Here is a 27,641-nt window from a genome sequence, read left to right on the forward strand (position 1 = left end):
GCAGTAGTTTGATGGTCCTAGGCCCTATTGTCTGGGAGCTATTGAACATTGAAAGCGTTAGCCGGCTGCATTTTTTTCCGGTCGGCGGCTTAAAATCAGGGTTGTAAATATTCGTGAATAATCGCACGGGGTCGTAGCGCCCGAAACATAGGCTCTGTTTCTCGGGGCCGCTGTCTGTGAACACTCTAGCAGTGGTTTGATGGTCCTAGGCCCTATTGTCTGGGAGCTATTGAACATTGAAAGCGTTAGCCGGCTGCATTTTTTTCCGGTCGGCGGCTTAAAATCAGGGTTGTAAATATTCGTGAATAATCGCACGGGGTCGTAGCGCCCGAAACATAGGCTCTGTTTCTCGGGGCCGCTGTCTGTGAACACTCTAGCAGTGGTTTGATGGTCCTAGGCCCTATTGTCTGGGAGCTATTGAACATTGAAAGCGTTAGCCGGCTGCATTTTTTCCGGTCGGCGGCTTAAAATCAGGGTTGTAAATATTCGTGTAAAATCGCACGGGGTCGTAGCGCCCGAAACATAGGCTCTGTTTCTCCGGGCCGCTGTCTGTGAACACTCTAGCAGTGGTTTGATGGTCCTAGGCCCTATTGTCTGGGAGCTATTGAACATTGAAAGCGTTAGCCGGCTGCATTTTTTTCCGGTCTGTGGCTTAAAGTCAGGGTTGTAAATATTCGTGTAAAATCGCACGGGTACGTAGCGCCCGAAACATAGGCTCTGTTTCGGGGCCGCTGTCTGTGAACACTCTAGCAGTGGTTTGATGGTCCTAGGCCCTATTGTCTGGGAGCTATTGAACTTTGAAAGCGTTAGCCGGCTGCATTTTTTTCCGATCGGCGGCTTAAAGTCAGGTTTGGAAATATTCGTGTAAAATCGCACGGGATCGTAGCGCCCGAAGCATAGGCTCTGCTTCTCGGGGCCGCTGTCTGTGAACACTCTAGCAGTGGTTTGATGGTCCTAGGCCCTATTGTCTGGGAGCTATTGAACATTGAAAGCGTTAGCCGGCTGCATTTTTTTCCGGTCGGCGGCTTAAAGTCAGGGTTGGAAATATTCGTGTAAAATCGCGCGGGGTGGTAGCGCCCGAAGCATAGGCTCTGCTTATCGGGGCCGCTGTCTGTGAACACTCTAGCAGTGGTTTGATGGTCCTAGGCCCTATTGTCTGGGAGCTATTGAACATTGAAAGCGTTAGCCGGCTGCATTTTTTTCCGGTCGGCGGCTTAAAGTCAGGGTTGTAAATATTCGTGTAAAATCGCACGGGGTCGTAGCGCCCGAAACATAGGCTCTGTTTCTCGGGGCCGCTGTCTGTGAACACTCTAGCAGTGGTTTGATGGTCCTAGGCCCTATTGTCTGGGAGCTATTGAACTTTGAAAGCGTTAGCCGGGTGCCTTTTTTTCCGGTCGGCGGCTTAAAGTCAGGGTTGGAAATATTCGTGTAAAATCGCGCGGGGTGGTAGCGCCCGAAACATAGGCTCTGCTTCTCGGGGCCGCTGTCTGTGAACACTCTAGCAGTGGTTTGATGGTCCTAGGCCCTATTGTCTGGGAGCTATTGAACATTGAAAGCGTTAGCCGGCTGCATTTTTTTCCGGTCGGCACCTGAGTGGGTAGCAGATGGCCAGGAAGCGGTCGTACGCCATGGCAGTGAGGATGATGTAGGCTCCGCCCCCGTACAGGTGCACCAGCAGCGCCTGAAGGAAGCAGGCTGCACAGGAGATAGAGCGGTCCTCCAAGGCGATGCTGCTGATGAGCTGGGGAAAGAAAGCGGTGGCACCCATCAGGTCGTTGACGGGCAGGTTGAGGAGCATCAGGTACATGGGTTTGTGCAGACTTCTGTTCAGGGTAATGCTCAGGATCATGGTCATGTTGCCAGCCAAGATAAAGCAATAGGCCACTGTCCCCATGATAACAGCAAAGTAGGTCTGGGATGGCGGTAAGCCCAGGGTCTCCATGTAAAAAAATGGCGGAAGGTCTGTGCTGTTCGGCTCCATCTCCATGACCTCTTACTGAGTTTTTCTCTTTATTTGGTGTTTTGCTGTATTTTTTTGGCAATACCTGTTCCAGAAACAATAAAGACGAAAGACAGAAAATTACAGGAAAAAAATGTATGTACACATACACACAAATACTTACACATACACAGAAATAATGTGCATTCAGTCAATGTTTAATAAATATTTTTCTCTGAACTTTGTCATCCAAATAAAAATTTGAGTTTTATTTTTTCCTTCACAAATGCAGTTTTGACAAGTTCATTTAGTTGACTACCTAACTGCCTTTTTGAAATAAATAAATAACTTTACCGGTTGATTCAGCTGTTGACTATGACAAATATTGACTGACTCCAGGCTACCCAGTGTCTGCCTGCAGTCATTACGATAGATAATAGTGTAGCTTACCAAGTCTCTGGAAGTTCCTGCATGCATCAGCCCAACAGCTCTCCTGTCTGAGCCTCTCCATCAGGTCCAGGTTTTTATAATATCTCTATAATCCCTTCAGGCTCTACAACCTGATGCACTGACAGCAATTGCAATCTTTACTCCCTCATCTGGGGGACGAAACTCAGGTGCACCGCAACATCATCAGAGACCCTGTAGACACAAGTTCCAAAAATGGAACCACCCCCTCCCCCCCAGGACAGCATGTCAACCCAATAAACACCTGAATTTATCTCCACGAATCGCACTGGCCCGAGTGGGTTTATTTGCATTTATTCCGTTTTTTTACGGTCAAACAGTCTGGTCACACAATACAGCATTTGAAAGTGTGATAACTCTTCTATCTCTCTAAACTATTTTACCGTGCTAGTGTTCCAGCAAAAGCGGCAGCCAATGCTTATGTCGCCCTCCGGCGACCAGTAGAGGAAGTGGCAGCCACCCTGCTTACAGGACCCCCCCCCCCCCCCCGCTAGGAACAGCTCCAGACGTCGCCTCGGGGCAGCCCGAGTGGCGATGGTTGAAAACCCGGATCAGGTCGCGATCCAGGATGTTCCGGGCAGGAACCCAGGACCGTTCCTCTGGCCCACACCCCGCCCAGTCCACCAGGTACTGGAGACGTCCACGAACCCGGCGGGAGTCCAGCAGTCGGCGGACGGTCTATGCTGGTTGACCGTCAATGATGCGGGGAGCAGGGGGTGGCCTGGTGGCTGGAGACAGGGGGCTGCAGACCACGGGCTTGAGGCGGGAGACATGAAAGGTGGGGTGAACATGCACATTACGAGGCAACTGGAGGCGGTAGGCAACTGGATTGACCTTCCGGAGAATCTTAAAAAGGGCCCAATGTAACGAGGTGCCAGCTTCCGGGACTCTGCTCGTACGGGGAAGGTCCTGAGTGGAGAGCCAGACCCTCTGCCCAGGACGGAGAGGTGGCCCAACCCTCCGAAGACGTTTGGCTTGGCGCTGCTGCCGTAGAGAGGCCTTTTGCGAGGCCGCCCGCGCCCTCCTCCATGTCAGACTTCAGCGCCGGACCAACCGCTCCGCCGACGGCACCGCTACCTCTGCCTCCTGCTCAGGGAACATGGGGAGTTGGTAACCGTACAGACGCTTGAATGGGGACATACCCGCGGAGGAGTGGTGCGAGGTGTTGCGTGCGAATTCGACCCAGACCAGGTGACTGATCGAACCGGCAACCCTCCGACTGCCTGACAACCGCTCTCACCTACTGAGCTATGTCGCCCCCACATTCCTCTGTGCACAATATCGCTAATGCTTGTCCCTTGATAGGCTCTGGGAATCAATTACAGGCTCGTTGCGAATGTGAACATGAGCTAATTAAGGTTTATGCACCTGAGCGTCAGAAAACACAGAGAATTATTCACAGCTCTCAGACTGAGCCGCGCACAGGGTGTACAGAACAGAGATGCTTATGTGTAATATATGCTCAAAGGTCAAAAGTAACCGCTGAGGTGCTATAGGTAAGGATATAATGTATGATATGAGGGGTGAGGTTAACACAAATCTTTTTGAAACCTTTTGATTTTTAAAATTTTATTATTGTTTGTTCATATTGGAAACCATTAACTGACGTAATTTCTCATGAATGAAATATAAAAATCAAAACAGATTTATAATACAAAGCACACATTAAGCAGTGTAACAATGTTTTGTTTAAAAATAACATTTACTACTATTGCTTCTAGTAATAATAATGATAATATGATTACTTCAATCCTTGTTACTGCACCCAGTCAAAAACTATTCATGAAAATTCATTAAATATTTATACATCATTGTTATTGATGCACTGATGTCATGTATGCAGTCAAATATAAAATAGCAGGAAGATATACTGTGATAGTGTGTTTTAGAATATAATCAATGACTTACAGTAAGCCAGGATTCAACCGGCCTTCTTCCTTGACTTTGACTCCCAATTCAATACATTTTGTCCTTGAATAAACACAAAGTCTCTTCAGCAATCATCAAAATTAACTCAACAAACTCTGTGTGCAAAACACAAAAGCGCCACACTTCCCTTCAGATGAACAAAAAACTTAAAGACAAATTAACCCTCAAAAGAATCCATATCTCATTGTAGACAAGGGGTCATTCATAATCATCATCAAATTATTTAGCATAAGGTAACTGCAGATTATTCATGGCTTTTTACAACTAATAGCAAAAGTTCAGTTCATTAAAATGACATCACGAAGTCAGACTTTCATCCGGCGAAGCTGGTAACCTTTTTCTTAGTGAAAAAATGTATCACTACACTTCTGATCTCTTTGGTGCTTAATCCATATATCAAGGGGTTAAGCATCGGTGGAAACAGTAACATTGACACCCCTGCGGCCCTTCTCAGGTACGGGGACACCTGGTTGAACCTGTGGGCAAGCACCTTGAACATGGTGGTGACCTGGAACACCAGGTAGACTGTCAGGTGAGTGGCACAGGTACGCAGGGCCTTGCTCTTGGTGTCTGACTGCTTGTTGGTGAGGCAGGCCACCAGGATCTGGACGTAGGTGAAGACCACGGCGAGCAGGGACATCCCTTGCAGGAAAGAAGAGAGGAAGAGGCCGTAGTAGTTGTTGATGCTGGTGTTTCCACAGACCAGCTTGACCAGGCTGGCATTATTGCAGTACATGTCAGCGATGATATTCCCACAGAACTGGAACCGAGCAAGCAGACAGAAGAGGGCTGAGATCATGGCAAGGTCCAACAGCCACATCGCCACAATAATCTTCAGCAGGTTGGTATTGCTCATGAGGGTGCTGTACCTGAGTGGGTAGCAGATGGCCAGGAAGCGGTCGTAGGCCATGGCAGTGAGGACGATGTAGGCTCCGCCCCCGTACAGGTGCACCAGCAGCCCCTGAAGGAAGCAGGCTGCACAGGAGATAGAGCGGTCCTCCAAGGCGATGCTGCTGATGAGCTGGGGAAAGAAAGCGGTGGCACCCATCAGGTCGTTGACGGGCAGGTTGAGGAGCATCAGGTACATGGGTTTGTGCAGACTTCTGTTCAGGGTGATGCTCAGGATCATGGTCATGTTGCCAGCCAAGATAAAGCAATAGGCCACTGTCCCCATGACGACAGCGAAGTAGGTCTGGGATGGCAGTAAGCCCAGGGCCTCCATGTAAAAAAATGGCGGAAGGTCTGAGCTGTTGGGCTTCATCTCCATGACTTCTTATTCAGTTTTTCTCTTTATTTGGTTGCTTGCTGTATTTTTTTGGCAATACCTGTTCTAGAAACGATAAAGACAAAAGACCAAAAATTACAACAAAAAAAATGATGTACTCATAGACACAAATGCACACACGTACACACAAACAATATTCAATCAATATTAAATCAATATATCTCTGAACAGTACTTGGGGGTTATGGTATCTCTGAACTCTGTCATCCAAATAAAAATTTGAGTTTTATTTTTTCCTTCACAATCTCAGTTTAGACAAGTTCATTTAATTGACTACCTAATTGCCTTTTTGAGAAAGAAAAAACTTCAACAGTTCATTCAGCTGTTGACTAAGACAAGCCAGTGTCTGCCTGCAGTCATTACGATAGATAATAGTGTAGCTTACCAAGTCTCTGGAAGTTCCTGCATGCATCAGCCCAACAGCTCTCCTGTCTGAGCCTCTCCATCAGGTCCAGGTTTTTATAATATCTCTATAATCCCTTCAGGCTCTACAACCTGATGCACTGACAGCAATTGCAATCTTTACTCCCTCATCTGGGGGACGAAACTCAGGTGCACCGCAACATCATCAGAGACCCTGTAGACACAAGTTCCAAAAATGGAACCACCCCCTCCCCCCAGGACAGCATGTCAACCCAATAAACACCTGATTTTTTCCCCACAAGTCGCACCGACCCACGTGGGTTCATTCCGTTTTTTTACGGTCAAATTTTATCATGCTAATGTTTCAGGAACAACGGTTTCTAATTTTGTAACATGCGTGGTGGCAGGACAAGCTTCGGGGGTTCCTCACCTTCTGTGCGTTTTGGAACTCCACAAACAACAGAAATCATGATAGAGTCGAGATGCTTGTCATGGCAAGAATCCAGCAAACAAAATTTTTATTCCCAAAAACACAGTAACTCGGAGAAACCTCGATAGAATGTCCAGTGTTAACCAAGGAAATTATTGTTGTCCATTTTCCCTGTTGTATACACACCAAAATATTGTGTACAAAATTATCTCCAGTTTATATAGATTCTCTGGAACAAAACAAGCCCAGCTTGTCTGACCAGTACTGGCCAAGCAGTCCCTCAATATAGCCAATAGAAACTTGCCCTGCACATTTCATGAGCATCACTCATTAATATGCTGGACCAGACTGATGTGGTTTGTGATTAAAATGAAGGATGCAAAATAAAGTTCAAAACCATGCATCGAAGTGCACACTTTGATATGAGCTGACTGAGTTGTCTTTGGTAACAATACACAATAATTTCAGTGGTCCAGGTTGCTTAAGACGTTATTTTGGAAAGATTTGGTCGGCTGCGGCTAGAGTTTCCTGACAGAACTTGCTTTGTGCATTCCATGTGCACCGCTCATTTGGCGATTACTATTTACAGGAATGTCACAATTCATGTGTTGTATGAATGTCTGTTATTAAGAGGAATTGGCATTCAACACCATGTAGTTTTGGCACTTGACTGGAGAGTGTAAGGATAGCAGTTAACCACATGGTGGCAACATCTCCCTTTGCATGACAAATACCGTAGAGGATGTCTGTAAACCAGATAAATGCAACATAAGATTTTATGAGTGGTCATTTAGGCCATAAATCACACACACCATCATAGAGAACTGCAGTATGTGTGAGAGAGAATAGCAGTACATGTAAGAGAGAATAGTAGTATGTGTGAGCATGTATGATTGTTTTTGTGAGAGAGAACAGTAGTATGTGTTTGACTGGGAAATAGAAGGTAGTTTGATTGAAATGACAGGCTGTTTCAATGGTCATTTCCTGATCAAATGTTAAACTTTCACAAACTTGTACACAGCATTTGCCCACCACTATGATATCTGTGATACCTGATTCAAGTAATTACAGATGATGGTCTTCAGTCAAGACAATGATAAGCAGAATATGGTGTCATATTGCTGGGTTGAAACAAAAAACTTCACACACACGAGCACATTTTGGACACCCCTGCCCTGAGTATGATCACTGATGAATTACAGACCAATTACAGAGCACCCATCAAGAATTATACTCTAAAGGGAGGGCGGGAGGAAACTTCGTAATATGATCCTGGAACATTCTGGAAAAGCATAAAACACTATTTTTCTGAACTCCTGATAATGGCAATACTGGTAGAGTAAATGGGGGAGGTAAGAGAAAGGCTGTAACTGCCATTGAGAATACTAAGGTTGTGTCCTGTGTATTTATTTATTTATTTATTTATTTATTTATTTATTTATTTATTTATTTATTTATTTATTTATTTATTTATTTATTTATTTATTTATTTATTTATTTATTTTTAATATTGACAGACCAGCAGGGGCAAGGCACCAAGCTTTAAAGGCCATTCCACTGTGGGCATAGCCCTGATGATTTTTATTCATGGGAACATTTTCTTTGTTGGCATGTCAGTGGTCAGTTACACATAATTTGCATTTCAGGCACCCCATCATATGCGTGACCATGACAGGTCAAGCTGTAAGTTAATTTGTCACGGAAAAAAAGGGAAACGAAAACACAATGCATTGTGGGCAACAAAAAAAAATTATTTGATCAGAGCAGGATGCCCCTGCCACCCCGAGATCATCGAGTCTGCTTCCTTACAAGTATTCTTCCCACCTTCCAGGGAAATTTTCCTTGTCACTGCTGCCTCCGGCTAGCTTTGTGGGGGGGGGGGGGGGTAGGCCATGATAAACTGAAAAACATCTTGCAACAAATCCCTGGTTAAAATACACTATATGAATAAACTTTCATAGGTAGATAGATAGATAGATAGATAGATTCTTCTGTGCACAGGTCACTACTACTTGCCCCTTTGTGATATTTAGATTTATTAAATTGTATTATTGTTTGGTCATATTTTGGAAGCATTGACATGATTTCTCATGAATGAAATATAAAAATCATAACAGATTAATTATTAAAATCATATATTAAGCAGTACATTTGTACATTTTTGTTTAAAAATAAGATTCACTACTACTGTTTCTAATAATAACAATAATAATAATAATAACAATAATAATATTGATAATAATAATAATATGATTACATTCATTCTTGTTAGAGTACCTAGTCAAAACAATTCATGGACACTCATCATTAAATATATTATATCATTGTGATTGATTATTGATGTCATGTATGCAAATACAAAAAATAGCTGGAAGATACATCATTATAGTGTGTTTTAGAATATAATCAATGATTTACAGTAAGCCAGGATTCAACCGGCCTTCTTCCTGGACTTTGACTCTCAATTCAATACATTTGTTTTTCCTTTGAAATACACAAAGCCTCTTCAGCAATCACCAAAAATGAACTCAACAAACTGTATGCAAAACACAAAAGTGCCCCTTGCCTTTCAGATGAACATTGAACTTACAGACAAATTCATCTCAAAAGAATGCATATCTCATTGTAGACAAGGGGGCATTCATAATCATCAAATTATTTACAGTTTTTCTCAATTGTTTAAACACGTTTTCTGAAACTATAGCTCAGTTTCTCAAAACTCTACACACAAAGCACAGCAACAGTTAACCTTTTGCCAAAACTACACAAATCTCTTGCAAAATGCATTCATGCATTCAAAACCATGTTCTCTCTTCTCAAAACTGACTTTTTCCATCAAAATGATTCACACAGGCCTCATATGAATAGGTCTTATTGAGCATTGATTTCACACTGGTGCGATAAATTTAAAAACACAACCATCAAAATACTGTATATATGTTTTGGCCTCATGAGGTCATGTTACATATTCAAGTGTATAAATTTCTGTAAAAATAGCTTATTTTTTATCCTTTTTTGAAGTTTTAGTTTTCTTTTCGAGGGGTCCCAAAATAGGCTGCGATTTTACAGTAAATATAAAGACTGTTGCCATGATACAATACAGTAAATATATCATCATATAAATAGTGCATTTGCTAGGTAAACCTAATTCTAATTCAGTACAGTACAGCAAAGTGTGTGAACTGTTATCACTTTGAGTGTTGTTATTGTGTATGATACAATGCACATTTACTGTATTGTCCTGCCAATGAGGTCCAGTTGGGCTGCACTCACAACCCAGGTTCCATCAAGAGTCATACTGAACATTGTTAGAAGTGTTTTTTCATTTTCCTTATCAGTGCAATTATGAGTTTTGCCAAAATAGATAACATTTGTGTCTCAAAGCTAGAACATGCTTAGACTGTGTCAGTCTGGACAATGGATGTAATGATCTGTTATCATATATGAAATCAATGAACAAATTCAAAAAGGTAACAAAGCAAATCTTTATTTGTTACTGTAAAATAAATCTTTGCTCAGCAGACTGCAAAAATAAAAATCGTAGTTTGTAGCCCTGCTGTAAAAAAAAACAGAAAACAAATACGTGATCAACCAAAGTTGCACATATTTCATTTGAAATATTAGCTCGTCTCCCTCTTCTTCGTCCACCTCATCCACCTCGTACACGTACACCTCCTCCTCTACCTCTCTGTGCTGCGTGTTGCTCCATTGTTTTCCAACACAATAGAGGTCATCTGAGGTCTCTTTTATGCTCTGACAGATAATTTAAAAGTTTAGCCAATTGGTACTTAAAGTTTGGCATTTGAAGGCCAGTGTTTTCCATGTGAACAAACAAGGCTTGATTATGAAAATTGTGCTAAATGATGAGATTTTGTGTGTAGAGTTGTGCAAAAATGTGATTTAGAATTGCTATTTGAGTGAAAACAAAGGAATTGTGCTTAGAGTTTTGCGGAAATAGTCTTTGTTGTTGACACATGAGCTTCAAGTTTTCACCATCGTGTGCATAGTTCCAGTTTTAGTGTTTAAACATTTGAGAAAAACTGTAACTTAATGTAATTTCAGATTATTCATGGCATTTTACAACTAATAGCAAAAGTTCAGTTCATTGAAATGACATCACAACAAGGCAGACTTTTATCTGGCAAAGCTGGTAACCTTTTTCTTAGTGAAAAAATGTATTACTACACTTCTGATCTCTTTGGTGTTTAATCCGTATATCAGGGGGTTAAGTATGGGTGGAAACAGTAATATTGAGACCCCCACGGACCTTCTCAGGTATGGGGACACCTGGTTGAACCTGTGGGAGAGCACAGTGAACATGCTGGTGACCTGGAACACTAGGTAGACTGTCAGGTGAGTGGCACAGGTACGCAGGGCCTTGCTCTTGGTATCTGACTGCTTGTTGGTGAGGCAGGCTACCAGGATCTGGACGTAGGTGAAGACCACGGCGAGCAGGGACATCCCTTGCAGGAAAGAAGAGAGGAAGAGGCCGTAGTAGTTGTTGATGCTGGTGTCTCCACATACCAGCTTGACCAGGCTGGCATTATTGCAGTACATGTCAACTATTCTGTTCCCACAGAACCGGAACCGGGCAAGCAGACAGAAGAGGGCCAATATCAGGACCACGTCCATCAGCCACATCCCCATGACGATCTTCAGCAGGTTGGTATTGCTCATGAGAGTGCTGTACCTGAGTGGGTTGCAGATGGCCAGGAAGCGGTCGTACGCCATGGCAGTGAGGATGATGTAGGCTCCGCCTGCGTACAGGTGCACCAGCAGCCCCTGAAGGAAGCAGGCTGCACAGGAGATAGAGCGGTCCTCCAAGGCAATGCTGCTGATGAGCTGGGGAAAAAAAGCGGTGGCACCCATCAAGTCGTTGATGGGCAGGTTGAGGAGCATCAGGTACATGGGTTTGTGCAGACTTCTGTTCAGGGTGATGCTCAGGATCATGGTCATGTTGCCAGCCAAGATAAAGCAATAGGCCACTGTCCCCATGACGACAGCAAAGTAGGTCTGGGATGGCGGTAAGCCCAGGGTCTCCATGTAAAAAAATGGCGGAAGGTCTGTGCTGTTCGGCTCCATCTCCATGTTCTTATATTTTGAGTTTTACTCTTTACTTAGTTGCTTGCTGTATTTTTCGACAATATCTGTAGAATTAATAAAGACAAAAGACAGAGAATTACAGACAAAAATGTGTACACATACACAAACACATACACACCAACAATAGGCTAAATAATATTCAATATTTCTCTGAACTTTTTCTTCCAAATAAATGTGTTTCATTTTTACTTTCACACAGTTTTGACAAGTTAATTCAGTTGACTGCCTAACTGTCAGTTTGAATACAATTCTATTCAACTGTTGACATAGACACATGCTGACTAACTGACTCCAGGCTAGTCTGTGAGTCTCTATGCAGTTATTCTAATAGAGAGTACCTTAGCAAGTCTCTGGAAGCATATGCATGAATCAGCCCAACTGTTCTTCTGTCTGAGCCTCTCCTCCAGGTAAAGGTTTTTGTCATATCTTTATAATCCCTTCAGACCCTACAACGTGATGCGTTGTCCCTCATCTGGGGGCACTTATCCCTTAGGACAAAACTCTTGGGCACTGCCACATCTTTAGAGATGTTTTTTTATGGAATTAGTGGAAAATTTAATTTGAATTGCATAGCTTTAATTTGCTTTACAATATTTAGACTTTGTCATTTTTAAACTGAATTACTGTATTTAAAAATGTATTTGAATTGCATAGGTCAAATTTGTATTTCACTATTTGAATGTAATGGTTTGGAATTTAATTTGATCTTGATTGCATTCAGTATTCACTTTTAATTTCATGCTAAACATTTAAATTAAAAATGCTTCCAAGTTTCAAGTTTAGCTAAATATTTAGTGAAATGTATACAACATTTTGCTACATGTTTTCCTAAATATATAAAACATTCAGCTAAATATATGAAACATGTTTCATTGAGCTAAGTATTTTGCTAAATATTTCACACAATTAGTAAATGTTTTATACATTTATTTAAATACTTAACTAAATGTTTTATATATTTAAATATTTATCTGCATTTTTCATACATTAAGCTAATTGCTCATATATTTTGCTAAATTATTATAAATTTAGATAAATGTTTAAAGCCAATAAATGATAAAATATGTACATACATACATTTGGGGCACCACATTTAACATTTGCACCTGCACGTCATTTCAAAGATCAGATGTTGGAAAAAGGGACCAGGGACATCATTGTGAGAGGAAAAAAAAGGAAATTTCTGTTAAATGTGGAGGGAAATGCATGGTAAAATTTGGCATTTGGCCCTCCATAGTATTGATCTGTTCAACAGGCAAACTTTGTCCAACTACAATATATACACACCCCTAGGCCAGAGGTACTGCCAGGCACAGACCTCTGTTTCCTATATCCCTAGTACAAGATACTACCAAATGGGGGGGGGGGGGCTTGTGTGTGGATGTGTGTATGTGTATGGACATTTTTCTGTGCACATGAACGAGTAGGAGTCTCATTTGACTCATTTGGAGAAGTAATATTGTATTATTGAGTTAACTGCACCCTCAGCAACAACCAGGTATCCAAAGTACATGAAAATCAATTGCACTTCATCATATTGAGAGCAACACAGAGGTCTGAATCCTAGCCAGTGCCTTTATGTATGGAGTTTTCATGTTCCCCATGTGTCTGCGATGGTTTCCTCCCACAGTCCATAGACATTTAGGTTAGGTAACCGGTCGATCTAAATGTCCCATAGATATGAGTGTGCAGGTGAATGGTGTGTGTGATGGATTTGCGATCTGCGCAGGACATATTCCTGTCTCTCACCCAAATGCAGGTCAAAATAATGTTTAGAAGCAGTTCTCATGAACCTAATAAAATTCATGTACCAAACAATGTTAAGTACCTCTTTTAGCTGTTAAAAAGGGTCAGAGTGTCCACGACCCCAAACAGAAAATAAGGGTTAACTAGCAGGGGTCACTGATGTCAGCCCAAAGATAGTTCTGTGCATCAGAAATAAATATAGAATATATTAAAAGGTTTCGTTCAACCAAATGTGCTGTATCTTTGTATAAACCCCATGGAGAGACAATACCAAATTATATAAGCATCTAAAGTAGAGGGTGAATGAATAATGTACTTCTTGCTTTAAAATAATCCTTGTGGCACAAATTGAAAACATTTTTGGTACTTTTATTAGATTATATTTCTTTTTTTCTTTTTTATTGCGCTTTGTGATGTTTATCCATTGTCTTATTCAGTGTTTGTTCGATTGTGTTAAATCAGACTTCACCCTTGTGGACTGACTAGAGGTTAATTACAGATTGCCATGGGGACTTGTTGACAATGCCAGGGAGATTTCGGGGAGATTTCTGCTCTCTGTAGACCGATCAGATGAAGTTGTCTCATTACTCCTAAAGTCTAATGTTGTGTCATTAGACTTTCTCTGAGCTGTTGTTTGAAAACTTTCCATTTTACCTGAGGGATTGGCAGGGTCAAATGGCCCCTATATTGATAATAAATGTCAATAAACAATGTGAGGAAAGAAAGGCAACATGAAAGGCTTGTTTACTTCACGAAAAGCAATACACAATGGTGCATAGCACACACCAGTGGTCCCCTAATTTTAACTTACTTTTTTCCATTGAACTTTAAGTTCACTTCCTTCTATTGTCACTAATGAGTTTAAACACAAATACACACATTTATATTACACACATATGCAGCACCTGCCCACACAGAGCCTAACACATATGTTACATCTCAAATAATATAGCATCTGTTGCACACATATCATCTGTCTCACACTTCACAATACATAGACAAATGCAGAAGTTATGGCCACTTTCACATCTTGATATATATATAATTTATTTAAGCATCACTAAAATATATGCATCACTATTTCCAAAAAGGCCAAACATATACAATATATTGCTATGTATTACATTTCTGCAAGGGACAGCATAAGCTGTTGTAATTTTAAAAACAAAATTGACAGCCCCCGTCCCTGTCAAAAAGGGAAAAAAGGATTGGAAGGGACCCATGATAATTATATTTGTGTGGTACACTAACGATAGTAATTTAATGTCTGAGGAGGTCACCACTGTGTCTGACTCAGTCAGCTGGGAGACTGGAAGAGGATTTGTTATTAACAAGCTCCGTCGTGTGTTGTTTTCTAAAGGAAAGTTTAACTACCAGTGTCAGGTCGTAATTAATCTGCAGAGACTCTGGGAAACCTCAAGCCAATTAGTGTTTATTAGTCATAATGGCATCTTCACTAATGAAGCGTGTCGATAATGGTGCCTCTGGACATTTGTTGATTCTCTTGTAACTTGCATCACCAAAGAATCTCATTTCCTATTGCATGCATGTCTTCTGTTCTTGGTAAGCATCCCCTGGTGAAACAACTGCTCTCGGCTGTAAGAAACAAGAACAGTAAATGCTACATCTGACTTCAGTTGTTCAAGGGCCAGTTAAGTAAGGCCCATTGATCCTCAGTCCTGGCCCTGACCTGGAGAGCCACAGTGTTTGCTGGTTTTTGTTTGCTGTGCAATCAACTGCTTTTACTGATCAATGGCTGTGCTACTCAAGTGCTGGGTGACAGCCTAGACTCTGAGACTGAGAACCACTGCATCAAACCAATTGCACGTGTCTTCAATGTGCATGTCTTCACCCATCGAATAGTCAATATACTAATTTCGTCCTTCATATTAACTCTAATTATGCATTGTACCTTTTTGTGCCCTGTACAGAATCATTACGTTAGGGGCATTTATCAAATGTTCTAATCCAGAGCAACTTAAATAGCTTTTTTTTGTTGCCATTTTTAAAAAATGTATCCATTTATACAGCTCTCTCTCTCTCTCTCTCTCTCTCTATATATATATATATATATATATATATATATATATATATACTATAGTTATACATTAAGAGAAAACCAGTGTATACTGAATCAGACTACCTTGGTTTACCAGGTCCTAGCATTATGCTATATGTCTACATATCACCAATGAGCATATCATGATCTATATATATGTATATATATACTATATATATATATATATATATATATATATATAATATATTATATATATATATATATATATACATATATATATATGTATATATATATGTATATATATATATATAGTGTATATATATATATGTATATGTATGTATATATATTGTATATTTATATGTATATGTATATATATATGATATTACTATATATATATATATATATATATATGTATATATATATATATGCAATTTTGGTTAAGTACATTGCTAAAGGGTAAAACAGCAGTGTCATACCTGGGAATCAGACCTGCAACCTTTGGATTACCAGGGCAGTCCCTTAGCATTATGCTACATTATGTCTACCATATCTGACCCCAACTGAAGCATAATCATGATCTTAGCATTTCTCCTTTCAGAATGAGATTTACAGCAGTGCTCAACCACAGTGCTTCGGTGCACTGCTGTGTCTTCACCTGAAGCCTGTATTGCTTGGGCCATGTCCGAATCAGTGCACTTGCCTACTATTGATCATACTTGTTAAGCACGCTTTATGAGAAAGTGGTACAAGCGACATTTTCTCTAAATGCAGTGTACCTAAAATCCCAGGATGATGCATTTATTTCAAAGTATATTCGGGTACATACTTTTCAAGAAGTAAACAACCATTTTGGTCCCATAAATATGATGTGCATCTTAAAAATTTTGCACAACCTGACAAGCTGATATCCTTCAACAACTACAACAACCAACGATGACACCTGAGCAAGGCCACGCAAGGGGCGTGTCTTACAACACAGTTGGAAAATAGTATGGAGGATATTTTTTGCGTAGTGCCCATTGTGTACTAAAAAGTGCACTAAACAGTAAGCTTTATGTTTAGTAGACATTACAAACTTTGAGGACACAGTAGTTGGGAGGCTGATTTGGACACAGCCCAGATCTTAGAGCTCTCAGGCATCTGCTGTCTAGACCTCACAACCCAGAATGCTCTCTGTCAGGGCAGAAATGCAGTTTACTTCCCCTGTCTCTAAGAGCACACAGAACTGTCAAAGATGTACATAACATCATAGTGTCTTTAATCAGCACAATCATAAAACAGCTGTGTTTGCCGGGGTACAAAAAGTTTGTAATTTAGACGTACAGACGTCTGGTACTACAGCAGGATTTTTATCATCTTCGTTATTATCTGCCTAGCAGTAATACAAAAAAGTGAGAGAAAGTTACAGTGGTTATAGAATTGGGCTTGCAGCTCAGGTTGCAGGGTTGATTCCTAGTTAGTGGGACAATGCTGTTGTACCCTTCCTCAAAGCAGTTAGCCTAAACCTCTTCAGTAAATATCTAGCTGTATATCTGTATATAGAAAAGGAAAAGTGTGTGAGTTGCTCTGGACATCATGTAATATCTTATTTTCCTCTTTAAACATTTGAGTTAGGCTGAGGGTTGAAACCTCAAAGTCTTAATCACTGATCCACCTTATGGTTTTCAAACAAAGATCAGTGATACATTACAAAGATAGTAGTTATTTAATTTAGTTTGACACAGGCCTTTTATTACCACAGAACAATGATTATCTCTCTCTCTCTTTATCTCCCTCTCTCTCACACACACAGACACTGTCCCCCCCCCTCTCTCTCCCTCTCCTTGCCATGTGTTGGCAGCTACGTCCCTGAGGGAGCAGATGTAAAAGGTTCATTCTGTGAAACAGAAGAAAGTGTGGGGGGTTGGGGGCTACAGGCCAAAGCCTACAGCCAGTGGGGACACAGGGGATTTGACTAATCATTTTGTGTTCTTACACCCTGGGGAGAAGAAACTCCTTTAAGACTTGAGTTTTATGCTTTGTCCCTTCAAATTGATTTGTGCTGTGGCCATTTGCCACTGGATAACAGCTAATAGTCTTTGGTTCCCAGAATGTTACGTCCTGAAAGTTGGTGCAAAAAGCATCCCCGGTACATAAACTTGTAAATCTCTTTACGTGTTTGATCTTTAACTTAATGTGATTCATTTTATTGTTCCTTAAAATCAGTGGGAGTTTTTTTTTTCCCGACAGAATTACACTCCAAGACTGTCTTGAGAACATTCTTCTCACAACCAAATGAGAAATGAATTAAAATGTTCCTGTTAGCTGGGTAGAAGACCCAGAGGCCTACACCCTTGTGCCATATTTATTTATTTATTATTTATTATCCTTTAATTAACCAGGAAGGTCCCATTGAGATACAATATCTCTTCTGCCAGGGAGTCCTTGTCCATATAACAAAAGATATTACAGTAAATAGCTCTTCACTGCATTCAGTCAAAATATGAACACTTACAACATGTATATATAAAGTCTGAATATTAGACACACATTTTACATTTTATGAAATTCTTCAAAAGTAAAACTTTTTTATGTCAGTTTCATGGTGCTGACTTGTTTTGTGTGACGGTGGGGAAAAACTCACAGGGTCCATTTACAAACAGATTAGCCCCATGGAAAGCCCAACAACTGCAAGAACAAATACAGAGTATGTATATGGGTCTGCGCACATGAGAAACTACCCTGGATTTTTTATTTTTCAAAAAAGTTTCAAGCAAAATGAGAAAACGCAAAAGGAAAGGTTAAAATAAAAAAAACATTTCAATAAAAGGGTTTCATGACTTTGCTTTGGTCCCTGTATCAAACTCAGGGGAAGCAGTTAATTGGTCCCCATAAAGTGTTTTCCCTATCCTCAGGATGCACTGGGCCAGTTTGTGTCCAAGTATGACAGTGCCTCGGGTATTAATTAGGTACACCCCCTCCCCTCCCCCAAACCCCATTCCCCACATTGTGGCAGCCAGGCCCAATGCCTTCATGAATAGACAACAATGTTGCATCAGGACTGAAGCTGTTTTTATTTTTTTAATTATAACAATAATGTGTAAAACATGTAAAATTATTTGTTTGGCCTTTTTGTTCTGCAGCATCACTTTAGAATATGAACTTGGAGACAGTGTAATACCAATAGTCTTATACAAATGTCTACTGCTTTGAGCAACTATCTATTCACAGATGTAAATATTGTATATTCTTTTGTATATGTGACTTTATTTTTTATAACATTTTTAACCTTAACCTTTACTTAGCTTTAGTAACATCTTTACTGTAAAAGTTCCACTGTGTAATTAGTCATATATTACCGGTAATCACTGACACAGTTTGGTTTGAATTTCAAAGTCTGTACAAAAACGTCAATTTGAACGCATGTACAGTGCGAAAGGGCTGGTACAGTGTGCAGTGGATAGCACTGTCATCTCACATCAAGAAGGTCCCGGGTTTAAATCCTGGAAGGGGCATTTCCGTGTCTGCATGTTGAAAACTGCATGTTCTCCCCATGTGTACCTGGGTTTCTTCCAGGTGCTCCATTGTCCTCCCACATGTCAAAAGACATGCAGTAGGCTAACTGGAGAGTCTAAATTGCCCCACAGGTGTGGGTGTGTGAGTGAATGGTGTGTGCCGTGTGATGGATTAGTGACCTGTCCACGGTGTATTCCTGCTTTTGGCTGGGATTGACTCCAGCACCCCTGTGACCCTGACCAGGAATAAGTAGGTTAGATAGCGGATGGATGTTTGAATTCACAATAGATTGCAGTAGATTTACAACAAACAAAAAAATCAAATAGATATTTTTAATGTTGATTTTTAATCCATAGTTGTGTTTTGAATGTTAAAAGCATTCTTCAAGCAGGGATTCATGTGGATGTTTGTTACATTTGTAGAAATCTTGGTCTGTAATTATATTTTCACACTCATTTAAAGCCATGGAAGTTGATTAAGAGCAAGGATGATGTCCCAAGCATCTAGGTGCCAAATCAGATGACCATCCACAGTCATGAACTGCAGTCAACAGGATCTCCATCGAGAGTGGGAACCACTGCTCATGCAGCAGTCTAATCATGATTAGCCAGAGTGCAGAAGTGGACCACCAATTGAATGGATTTTGTATCTGGTTCTGTATGCCATGTTAGTGGTGATTACATTAGTCCCTCAAAGACCACCAACATGTCAAATAACTGAAATGCTGCAGTACAAAAGATATTTAATCTCAAAAAGAAATTCTGGCCTAATTCTGCCCTGCATGCATGGTTTGGTGTGTTTCGGTGGACCTGGAGTATTGTTTTGTTGAATTCAGCATACAGGGTTTCCACTGGGTTTTTGTCCCATTGTAAGTAGTCTTAATGGCTAAGTGGGCCCCATACCTCACTTCCATATAGCACAATCAGCTGTAATACGCTGTCAATTCTTTTTAAACATATTCTTATTGGTATTTTAATGTTGTAAAATTTTCATTTAACAGCATAAAATTCCCTTTTAGTTTTGTCCTTTAGAACATTCACTGGTTGATTAAAACTCCCTGATGCGTTGATTTTCAGACCAAAATATGTGCAATTTGTGGTGTGTTCTAATATTGCGTCACATAAAGTGAAACTGCATCTGCTTCTCTGAAACCTGGCCTTTTTTTGGAAAATCATTATTTTGGTCTATTTAAAATTTACTGCCAGGGCCCAGGACAGCCAAGTTCTGCTGTAGCCCTTGTTCTGTCTGAGGGCGACAGCAGAACCAAGTCATCTGCACAAAATTTAAATTTTATTTTGGTGTCATGTTGTCAGGGTGAGGTGCGGTAGGACCCAAGCGCAGAGTAAAACACAGATAGTGAAAGGTGTAATACAAATGAAGGCTTTACTCACAAAAACAAACAAAGAACAAACAAAAGGTCATGAGGGGCAATTCCAAAAGAAAACTCCAAAATACTTAAAACAGAAAAAACACATGTAGAGTGAGCAGATTGTTCCAACATCTCTCTCTCTCTCTGGGATAGGTCCCTAGATAATGGCTACTGGGAAAAATTTGTGTCTTGATGATACTATGGTCATTACTGGCACTTTCAAAACTGATTTCACTCTTGCTGCTCAGGGGAACACAAGGGCCTATAAAAAAGGAACCATTGAATGGAACCGCGAGAGAGGACCAATGGACGGGCCATGGCATCCACACATTCAGTGGGGTAGGTGATGACTGTGCTGGCTCTGTGACATCACTCAGTTGCTTTCTGAACAACAAAGACAATCATAGATGAGTACACTGGATGAACTTTAATGCAAAATATTAAACAATGCATGCTACAATATGGGAATGAAATTTTAAAACAGTGGTGACTGAAACTTATATCTTGTTATATACTTCTTTTTTAAACATTCATGACATTAGTTATTTTGGATGCTTTTCTCTTTCCCAGTCTGACAGAATTTCTCAGGAAAACCAGCATGAGTAACGTGACCTACAACAATCCCATCCTGGAGATGGAGGGCATTGACGTTCCCCATCTTTTCATTTACCCAGTGTTTGTCCTAGTGTTGGTAATCTACCTGATCATCCTGACCACCAACATAGGGGTCATGCTGCTTATTATGATGAACAGGAACCTGCACCAGCCAATGTACCTGCTGTTCTTCAGCCTGTCCTTCAATGACGTCCTGGGCAACACGGTGCTTCTGCCGCGGCTGATGTTGGACGTGGTCTCTACCGACAGGTCTATCAGCTATGCCTCGTGTGTCTCCCAGGCCTTCTTCAGCCACACCTATGGCACGTCCTGCCACACAGTGATGATGATCATGGCTTTCGACAGGTACGTGGCCATATGCCACCCTCTGAGGTACACCTCCATCATGAGCCCTGCCATGGTGGCTACACTGACTGTGTCTGCCTGGAGTATCTCGATAACACTGGTTTCCGTCCTGCTGGGCCTCACCATACGGCTAACCCGTTGCCGTTCTGTCATTCTCAATGCCTACTGTGACAACGCGTCCCTTTTCAAGCTCTCCTGCCAGGATGTGAGCATCAACAACATCTACGGTCTGACATTCACTGTTGTCCTTCTTGGCTCCTCCATGGGCAGTGTGGCCTTCACGTATTTCAGGATCCTGGTCAGCTGTGTCTCCAGAAAGAACAAGGAGCTGAACAGGAAGGCCCTGCAGACCTGCGCCACACACCTGGTCCTCTACATGATCATGCTCTGCTCCGGCTTCCTCATCATCATTTTGCATCGTTTCCAGATAGACAGCAAGTACCGGAAGATGGCGTCTATTCTCTTTCACATCCTTCCCGCCAACATGAACCCCATCATATACGCTATGCAGACCAAGGAACTAAAGACCAAAATTGTGCAGATACTTCATTCAAAAGTAACCCAGCTGCAGACATTTGAAAATTAGCCTCTGAGTTACCTCTGCCGCAATATACTGGATGCACTTACAGATATGTTCATGCAGTATGCAGTTATAGAGTTCCTGTCCTCTTTTATATCAATGGGAAGTGTGACTTGTTTTCATTTAATACATAATCAGTGATAATAACAAAGAGAGTCTATTGTATAATAAAGAGTTTGCAAATGTATTCATGCCTTATTTAGTTGACAAGTCAGTCTGTAATTTTGAGTTTTGTAGGCAAATATAATTTGATAAATACAGCAAATTACACGTAGCTCAGATGGCATATGATAGAATGTATTATCCGCTTCTACTTTGTTGAAACCATTTTAGCGAGCATATTTCTGTCCTTTCATTATAAAACATTTAGACAGTTTTGTAATTCTGGTGGTGCCGTCCTATAGAACTCCACTCCACTGCAAAAGTAAACTTGTGTAGCAAACTTATCTCATAAAATAAGCCACCTGATTCTCAGTGTAACTAATGTTTCTTACTGTACCAAGGTCATGAGTCAAATCATTTATATGTAAATGAAAATAAAAGAGAAATATATACAATTGTGTCATTGTTATATTCAAAGAAAGCACAGCACTTATTTTCACTGGGAGAAATGACCACATGGATTCAGAACTAAGCGCCGCTTACAAAAATGGTTTTTTTTTTTTTCATGAAACACAGGTCAATGTGATTGCGGCCTCAATAATAAAATTTACTCTTCTTGGACTCATGGAAATTCTGATAGAACATTTCAGTGTTGTATTGTGATACTGCCAGAGTGCAGTTCAGACAGTACCTCTCACTAAGAGTATTGTTCTGTTCAGCAGAGCATTGTTCAGCAGGTCATATGTACAGCACACACATGGACAAGCTCTCTCTCTCTCAATTTTTCAATTAAGGTCAATTGAAAATGCTTTATTGGCATGACATATTTCAATATATGTGTGTGGTGTGGGGATGGCTGGTTTAAGCAGCCACACCTGCCCTGGGTCAAGCTAATTAGACCTGGCCAATTGGATAATTGGTTAAGAATTAGATAATTGGCCAGGCTAATTGGGCACAGGAACAGGAGTGGCTGCACCTGTGCGTAGTGAGGTAATCAGTGCGCACAGGTTAAATCTGCCATCCCCACTCACACGGAGAGCTTCGGTCATGACTGGGTTATATCTGCTCACTTTGGCTGTTACCATCTTGCCAAACCCTCGTGAAATAAATCGGGACTGTTTGAACATCTTCTCCCTGTGTCTCTGTGCTGGAGGGCCCCAAGGAAAGCCACTTCGGTGGCCTGTGGCAGGCGTGTTTGTCACAATGTGTTGCCAACACTTTACAAAAACAAAAAAACATTACAATGTATATAACTACAACACTACAACATGTCATGAAATATAAATATATAAACACACAATAAGTACATATAAATAAAAAAAATAGAACCATAATAATTAGTTAATTTTAAAAACAAATAACCAATTTTTCTTAATAATTAATGACAATAAATGGTAGCAACCATCCCTCCAGCTGTAACAGGTAGCTACATACTGTGCGGCCATGTTTTGGCAGCACCATTCCCCTCCCAGGAGAATTTTCTCAGATTCAGGTAGGTTTCGGAAGTTTGACAATTGTGTTTTAAATGTGTGGGAAAAAAATGTTCTCCAACTGTTTTTGTATTTCACACATTCGACGAGGAAGTGCAGCTCTGTCTCCGTCTGCTCTTTGTTGCAGTGTGAGCACAGCCTCTCCTCCCTGGGCAGCCAGGTCTGCCAGTGTCCACCTGTGTCTATCGCCAGGCTGTGCTCACTGAGTCTGTACTTCATCAATATTTTCCTAAGCTTGTGGTATTTCACTGTGGTCAGTTAGTCTGCCACAATGTATTCTCGGTTCAGGGCCAAATGTCATGGTCCTGTGTTCCTGTCTGCGTTTTCCCTGTTGGGCCGCCAGATGGCGGCACTTCGGTTTTGTGTCCTGCTCCCCCTGTGTTAATCGTATGATTGTTTTCAATTGTCATTATTGGTTCTTGATTGTCTCGTTTTCCCTTCCCTCTCTGTGGCCTGATTGTTCATGGTGCCCTCCTGTGTCTCGTCAGTGTGTTCTATTTAAGTTTCCCCCTCCCTTGACTCAGGTGCTGGATCCTTGTGGTAATGTCAGATTGTTTGTTCGTAAGCCTCTGCTCCATGTGTTCTTGCCTATGCCCTGGTTTCCTAGTGTTTTTGGATTTTTTCCTTGTTGCTATGTTTTGAAGTTTTCCTTGTTTGTTTAAGGTTGCCCTGAGAGGCTTTGTGTTTCCTTTTGTTCCCTCGTTAAGTAAAGTCTTTTGTTCTCCTTCCATTTTGGAGTTTTGTGTTTTTTGCCCTCTGCGTTTGGGTCCGAACCCCCCACGCAATCGCAACACCAAATGACATGTAAATTTGCTTTGATTTCCTGTTTGAGTTTCCCAACAGGTTATGTAATTTGTTTTTGTTGGGTTATGTTTTTTCGATTCCAATTGGATTAATAGGAATGGGGCCTGTCCTGAGGCTGGATGGTCTTAATGGTGGGTTAGTGAGCTGAGACTCAGGATCAGCTGGCTAAGGGGACTCTTCTTTGGGGTCAGCTCTTGGCTTTTCAGTGCATCACAATGGTATGAATGGCGGTTGCAGTTTTTTAGGTGCTTCCAGAATTGAATGACTCTTTTATATGTTAATGAGTAGCTGGTGTGGGCCTAATTCTGTCCCGCATGCATTGATCGTGTTTTCTCTACACATGGAGGATGTTTTTACATAAGTCTGCATGCAGGGTTTCAGCTGGGTATTTATCCCAATTTGCAAAATCTGGCTTTGTAAGCAGAACCCCACACTTCGCTGCCATACAGTGTAATTGGTTCAATGAAGGATTTAAATATTTTGAGCCAAATCCTCATCTGTATATTTATTTTAATGTGTTTCTTAATGCCATGAAATGCCTAGCATGCTTTCTCTTTCAGTTCATTCACAGCTAGGTTGAAGCCCTCAGTTGAGCTAATCTTTAAACCTAGATATGTGTAATTTATAGCGCATTCTATATTTGTTGCCCCTAGTGTAAAATCGAGTCATATTTCGTCCAGTCTGGGTCTTTCATGTAAAATCATTATTTTCGTCTTTTTAAAATGAACTTTCTCCTGTCCTCCCTCTCGCTTTCTCTCTCTTTCCATGTCTCTCCCACTCCATGTCTGGGATATATCCCTAGATGATAGCTACTTTGCACACTTTGCCTCTTGATGATACTGTAGTAACAGTCATCTCTCCTCTTCATGAACAACATGTGATTGCTGGCATATTCAGTACTGATGTCACTCGTGCTGCTCAGGGGAACACAAGGGCCTATAAAAAAGGAACTATTGAATGGAACCAATGGACGGGCCATGGCATCCACACGTTCAGTGAGGTAGGTGATGACTGTGCTGGCTCTGTGATATTACTCATTTGCTTTCTGAACAACGAAGAAAATCTTAAAGCCTAAGCCTACTTCACTGCTATATATATATATATATATATATATATAGTAGGACACATACATGTATATATAAATATGAATGCATTATTTATTTATACATTTATACATTCATGGCATTTGTTATCATTATTTTTTTGCTTTTCTCTTTCCCAGTCTGACAGAATCTCTCAGGATAACCAGCATGAACGCGACCTACAACGATCCCAACTTGGTGATGGAGAGTTTTGATGTTCCCCATCATTTAATTTACCCAGTGTTTGCCCTGCTCTTGATCATCTACCTGATCATTTTGATTACCAACATAGGGGTCATGCTGCTTATTATGATGAACAGGAGCCTGCAGCAGCCAATGTACCTGCTGTTCTTCAGCCTGTCCTTCAACGACGTCCTGGGCAACACGGTGCTTATACCACGGCTGATGTTGGACGTGATCTCTACTGACAGGTCCATCAGCTACCCCGCATGTGTCTCCCAGGCCTTCTTCAGCCACACCTATGGCACGTCCTGCCACACAGTGATGATGATCATGGCTTTCGACAGGTACGTGGCCATATGCCACCCTCTGAGGTACACCTCCATCATGAGCCCCGCCATGGTGGCTAAGCTGACCGCGTCTGCTTGGAGCACATCAATAACGCTGGTGTCCATCCTGCTGGCTCTCACCATACGGCTAACACGTTGCCGTTCTGTCATTCTCAATGCCTACTGTGAAAACGCGTCCCTGTTCAAGCTCTCCTGCCAGGACGTGAGCATCAACAACATCTTCGGTCTGACATTCACTGTTGTCCTTTTTGGCTCCTCCATGGGCAGTGTGGCCTTCACGTATTTCAGGATCCTGGTCAGCTGTGTCTCCAGAAAGAACAAGGAGCTGAACAGGAAGGCCCTGCAGACCTGCGCCACACACCTGGTCCTCTACATGGTCATGCTCTGGTCCGGCTTCCTCATCATCATTTCGCATCGTCTCCAGATCCACAACAGGTACCGGAAGATGGCGGCCATTCTCTTTCACATCCTTCCCGCCAACATGAACCCCATCATATATGCTATGCAGACCAAGGAACTTAAGACAAGGATTGTGCAGATACTTCATTCAAAAGTAACCCAGCTTCCGTAATTCGAAAATTAGCCTCTGAGTTACCTCTGCCGCAATATACTGGATGCACTTGCACGCATGTTTAAAATGTTAATTTTACTTTGTCATCATATGTATCAGCGTCACAAAGCATAAATTGTAGCTAACATGTTAGATGGCATAAATGTTAGGGCTTAATTATTAGGGCTAATTAAGGGCAAAAATTGGCAAACCAGAAACAGGTATGTCCCTCATTGCCCACCTCTGCAATATAGTAGTCTATATAAATAAATAGAAATTCATAATCAAACAAGCCACAAGCTGGATCTCATTACATTATACATTATATGTATTTTTATAGGTCAGAAAAACTCATGCAAGTAGCCCAACTTTTAGAGGGGCCCAATATGAAGTCATAGAGGGAGAAGTCTCCGTCCTGTTTTATCAAAGACAAACTATATATTATATAATGAAGAGATTAAAAATAAATTGATACCCTGTTTGGCTGACAAGTCAGTTGGCAACTTTCTCTGGCTTTTCTGTATGCAGAGATTTTTTTGATCAAATAAAACAAGTTGCACATAGTTCCACTGAGAATATTTCTGTTTTTTTATTATAAAACATTTAGACAGTTTTGTAATTCCAGTGGTGCAGTCCTATAGAACTCTATTCCACTGCAAATGAAAACTTGCATAACAATCTTATCGCTCATTAAATAAGCAGGTTGGTTCTCTGCGTGACTCTTGTTTCTTACTGTACCAAGATCATGAGTCAAATTCTTTGCATGTGAATGAAAATAAAAACACATGAATATAGACATTTGTGTCATTGTTATATTCAAAGAAATCAAAGAATTTGTTGTACCTTGCTAATAATGCAGTAGTGTCTTATTCAGAATAGTTTCTTATGCAAGGCATACTTATTTTAGCAGCTATATATTTACAGGTGTAAATACTGTAGATGTTTTGTACATTATTCAAACATTTTTTCCCTTATTAACAGTGTAAAATATATAAAAATAAAAGTTGCGCATCTGCACTTGTTGAGTACAGAGCCTAATCAGGAAAAAACATTTTTTGACCCAGACATTAGAGATTACATTTGTGCTATTAATTGTCACCCTCTCTTTTTCAATTGTTTTGCTTTGGGACCACTGTCAAGTGTAGGAGATGGTTCATTTAACTTCATTTAGTGGATTTATTTTTCCACAATGCCTCCTATTTTAAATCTTCAGTTTCCTGAAAATCTATTTTTGTATTTTTTTTCCCCTAATATGTGTCCACACAGCAGAACACTTATAATGTTAAATCAGGTGCAAAATAGGACATTTTACCCTTGTCATGGTACTTGTTATACTGTGTAACAGCCACAGCCCAGTTCAGCTCTCTTCTGACACGTGTTCTGAATATGACAGCAGA

At 41.0% G+C, this 27,641-nt stretch overlaps 5 protein-coding genes across 7 annotated transcripts in view; 2 read left to right on the forward strand and 3 right to left on the reverse strand.

The window, feature by feature from the left end:
- Positions 1-1,942, reverse strand: part of LOC135264114 (olfactory receptor 52K2-like) — a 3,683-nt gene extending 1,741 nt beyond the window's left edge. The window contains exon 1 of the mRNA XM_064352776.1: positions 1,588-1,942. Coding sequence (XP_064208846.1) covers positions 1,588-1,942 — 355 coding nt within the window. The remainder of the gene's footprint in view (positions 1-1,587) is intronic.
- A 2,048-nt stretch (positions 1,943-3,990) lies between these two features.
- LOC135262503 (olfactory receptor 52K2-like) lies at positions 3,991-5,558 on the reverse strand. Its single transcript, XM_064349522.1, has one exon. It carries the CDS (start codon positions 5,556-5,558, stop codon positions 4,650-4,652), a length of 909 nt encoding a protein of 302 aa, XP_064205592.1. The 3' UTR covers positions 3,991-4,649.
- A 4,653-nt stretch (positions 5,559-10,211) lies between these two features.
- Positions 10,212-11,556, reverse strand: LOC135264115 (olfactory receptor 52J3-like). Its single transcript, XM_064352777.1, has one exon. It carries the CDS (start codon positions 11,499-11,501, stop codon positions 10,548-10,550), a length of 954 nt encoding a protein of 317 aa, XP_064208847.1. The 5' UTR covers positions 11,502-11,556; the 3' UTR covers positions 10,212-10,547.
- Positions 11,557-18,614: 7,058 nt separating this feature from the next.
- On the forward strand, positions 18,615-22,243 carry LOC135264116 (olfactory receptor 8G17-like). Its single transcript, XM_064352778.1, has 2 exons — positions 18,615-20,485; positions 20,717-22,243. The coding sequence occupies exons 1-2, from the start codon at positions 20,430-20,432 to the stop codon at positions 21,690-21,692; spliced, it is 1,032 nt and encodes a 343-aa protein (XP_064208848.1). The 5' UTR covers positions 18,615-20,429; the 3' UTR covers positions 21,693-22,243.
- A 2,372-nt stretch (positions 22,244-24,615) lies between these two features.
- On the forward strand, positions 24,616-27,624 carry LOC135264117 (putative gustatory receptor clone PTE03). 3 transcript variants are annotated; one of them, XM_064352781.1, is made up of 4 exons: positions 24,616-25,082; positions 25,305-25,362; positions 25,457-25,691; positions 25,962-27,624. In XM_064352781.1, the coding sequence occupies exons 1-4, from the start codon at positions 24,885-24,887 to the stop codon at positions 26,263-26,265; spliced, it is 795 nt and encodes a 264-aa protein (XP_064208851.1). In that variant the 5' UTR covers positions 24,616-24,884; the 3' UTR covers positions 26,266-27,624. The 3 variants fall into 3 exon arrangements, with proteins under 3 accessions (XP_064208851.1, XP_064208849.1, XP_064208850.1); XM_064352779.1 differs by having other exon boundaries at positions 25,457-27,618; XM_064352780.1 differs by having other exon boundaries at positions 25,001-25,082; positions 25,305-27,615.
- The last annotated feature ends 17 nt before the right edge of the window (positions 27,625-27,641 follow it).

The sequence above is a fragment of the Anguilla rostrata genome, chromosome 9 (assembly GCF_018555375.3).
Source record: "Anguilla rostrata isolate EN2019 chromosome 9, ASM1855537v3, whole genome shotgun sequence".
Taxonomy (NCBI): Eukaryota; Metazoa; Chordata; class Actinopteri; order Anguilliformes; family Anguillidae; genus Anguilla; species Anguilla rostrata.

Coding starts and splice junctions, on each gene's coding strand:
- LOC135264116 (XM_064352778.1), top strand. CDS start 20,430: ATGGAACCGCGAGAGAGGACCAATGGACGGGCCATGGCATCCACACAT. Junction 20,486..20,716: donor GCATCCACACATTCAGTGGG/GTAGGTGATGAC, acceptor TCTCTTTCCCAG/TCTGACAGAATTTCTCAGGA.
- LOC135264117 (XM_064352779.1), top strand. CDS start 24,885: ATGATAGCTACTTTGCACACTTTGCCTCTTGATGATACTGTAGTAACA. Junction 25,083..25,304: donor GCATCCACACGTTCAGTGAG/GTAGGTGATGAC, acceptor TCTCTTTCCCAG/TCTGACAGAATCTCTCAGGA. Junction 25,363..25,456: donor CCTACAACGATCCCAACTTG/GTGATGGAGAGT, acceptor TTACCAACATAG/GGGTCATGCTGCTTATTATG.
- LOC135264115 (XM_064352777.1), bottom strand. CDS start 11,501: ATGGAGATGGAGCCGAACAGCACAGACCTTCCGCCATTTTTTTACATG.
- LOC135262503 (XM_064349522.1), bottom strand. CDS start 5,558: ATGGAGGCCCTGGGCTTACTGCCATCCCAGACCTACTTCGCTGTCGTC.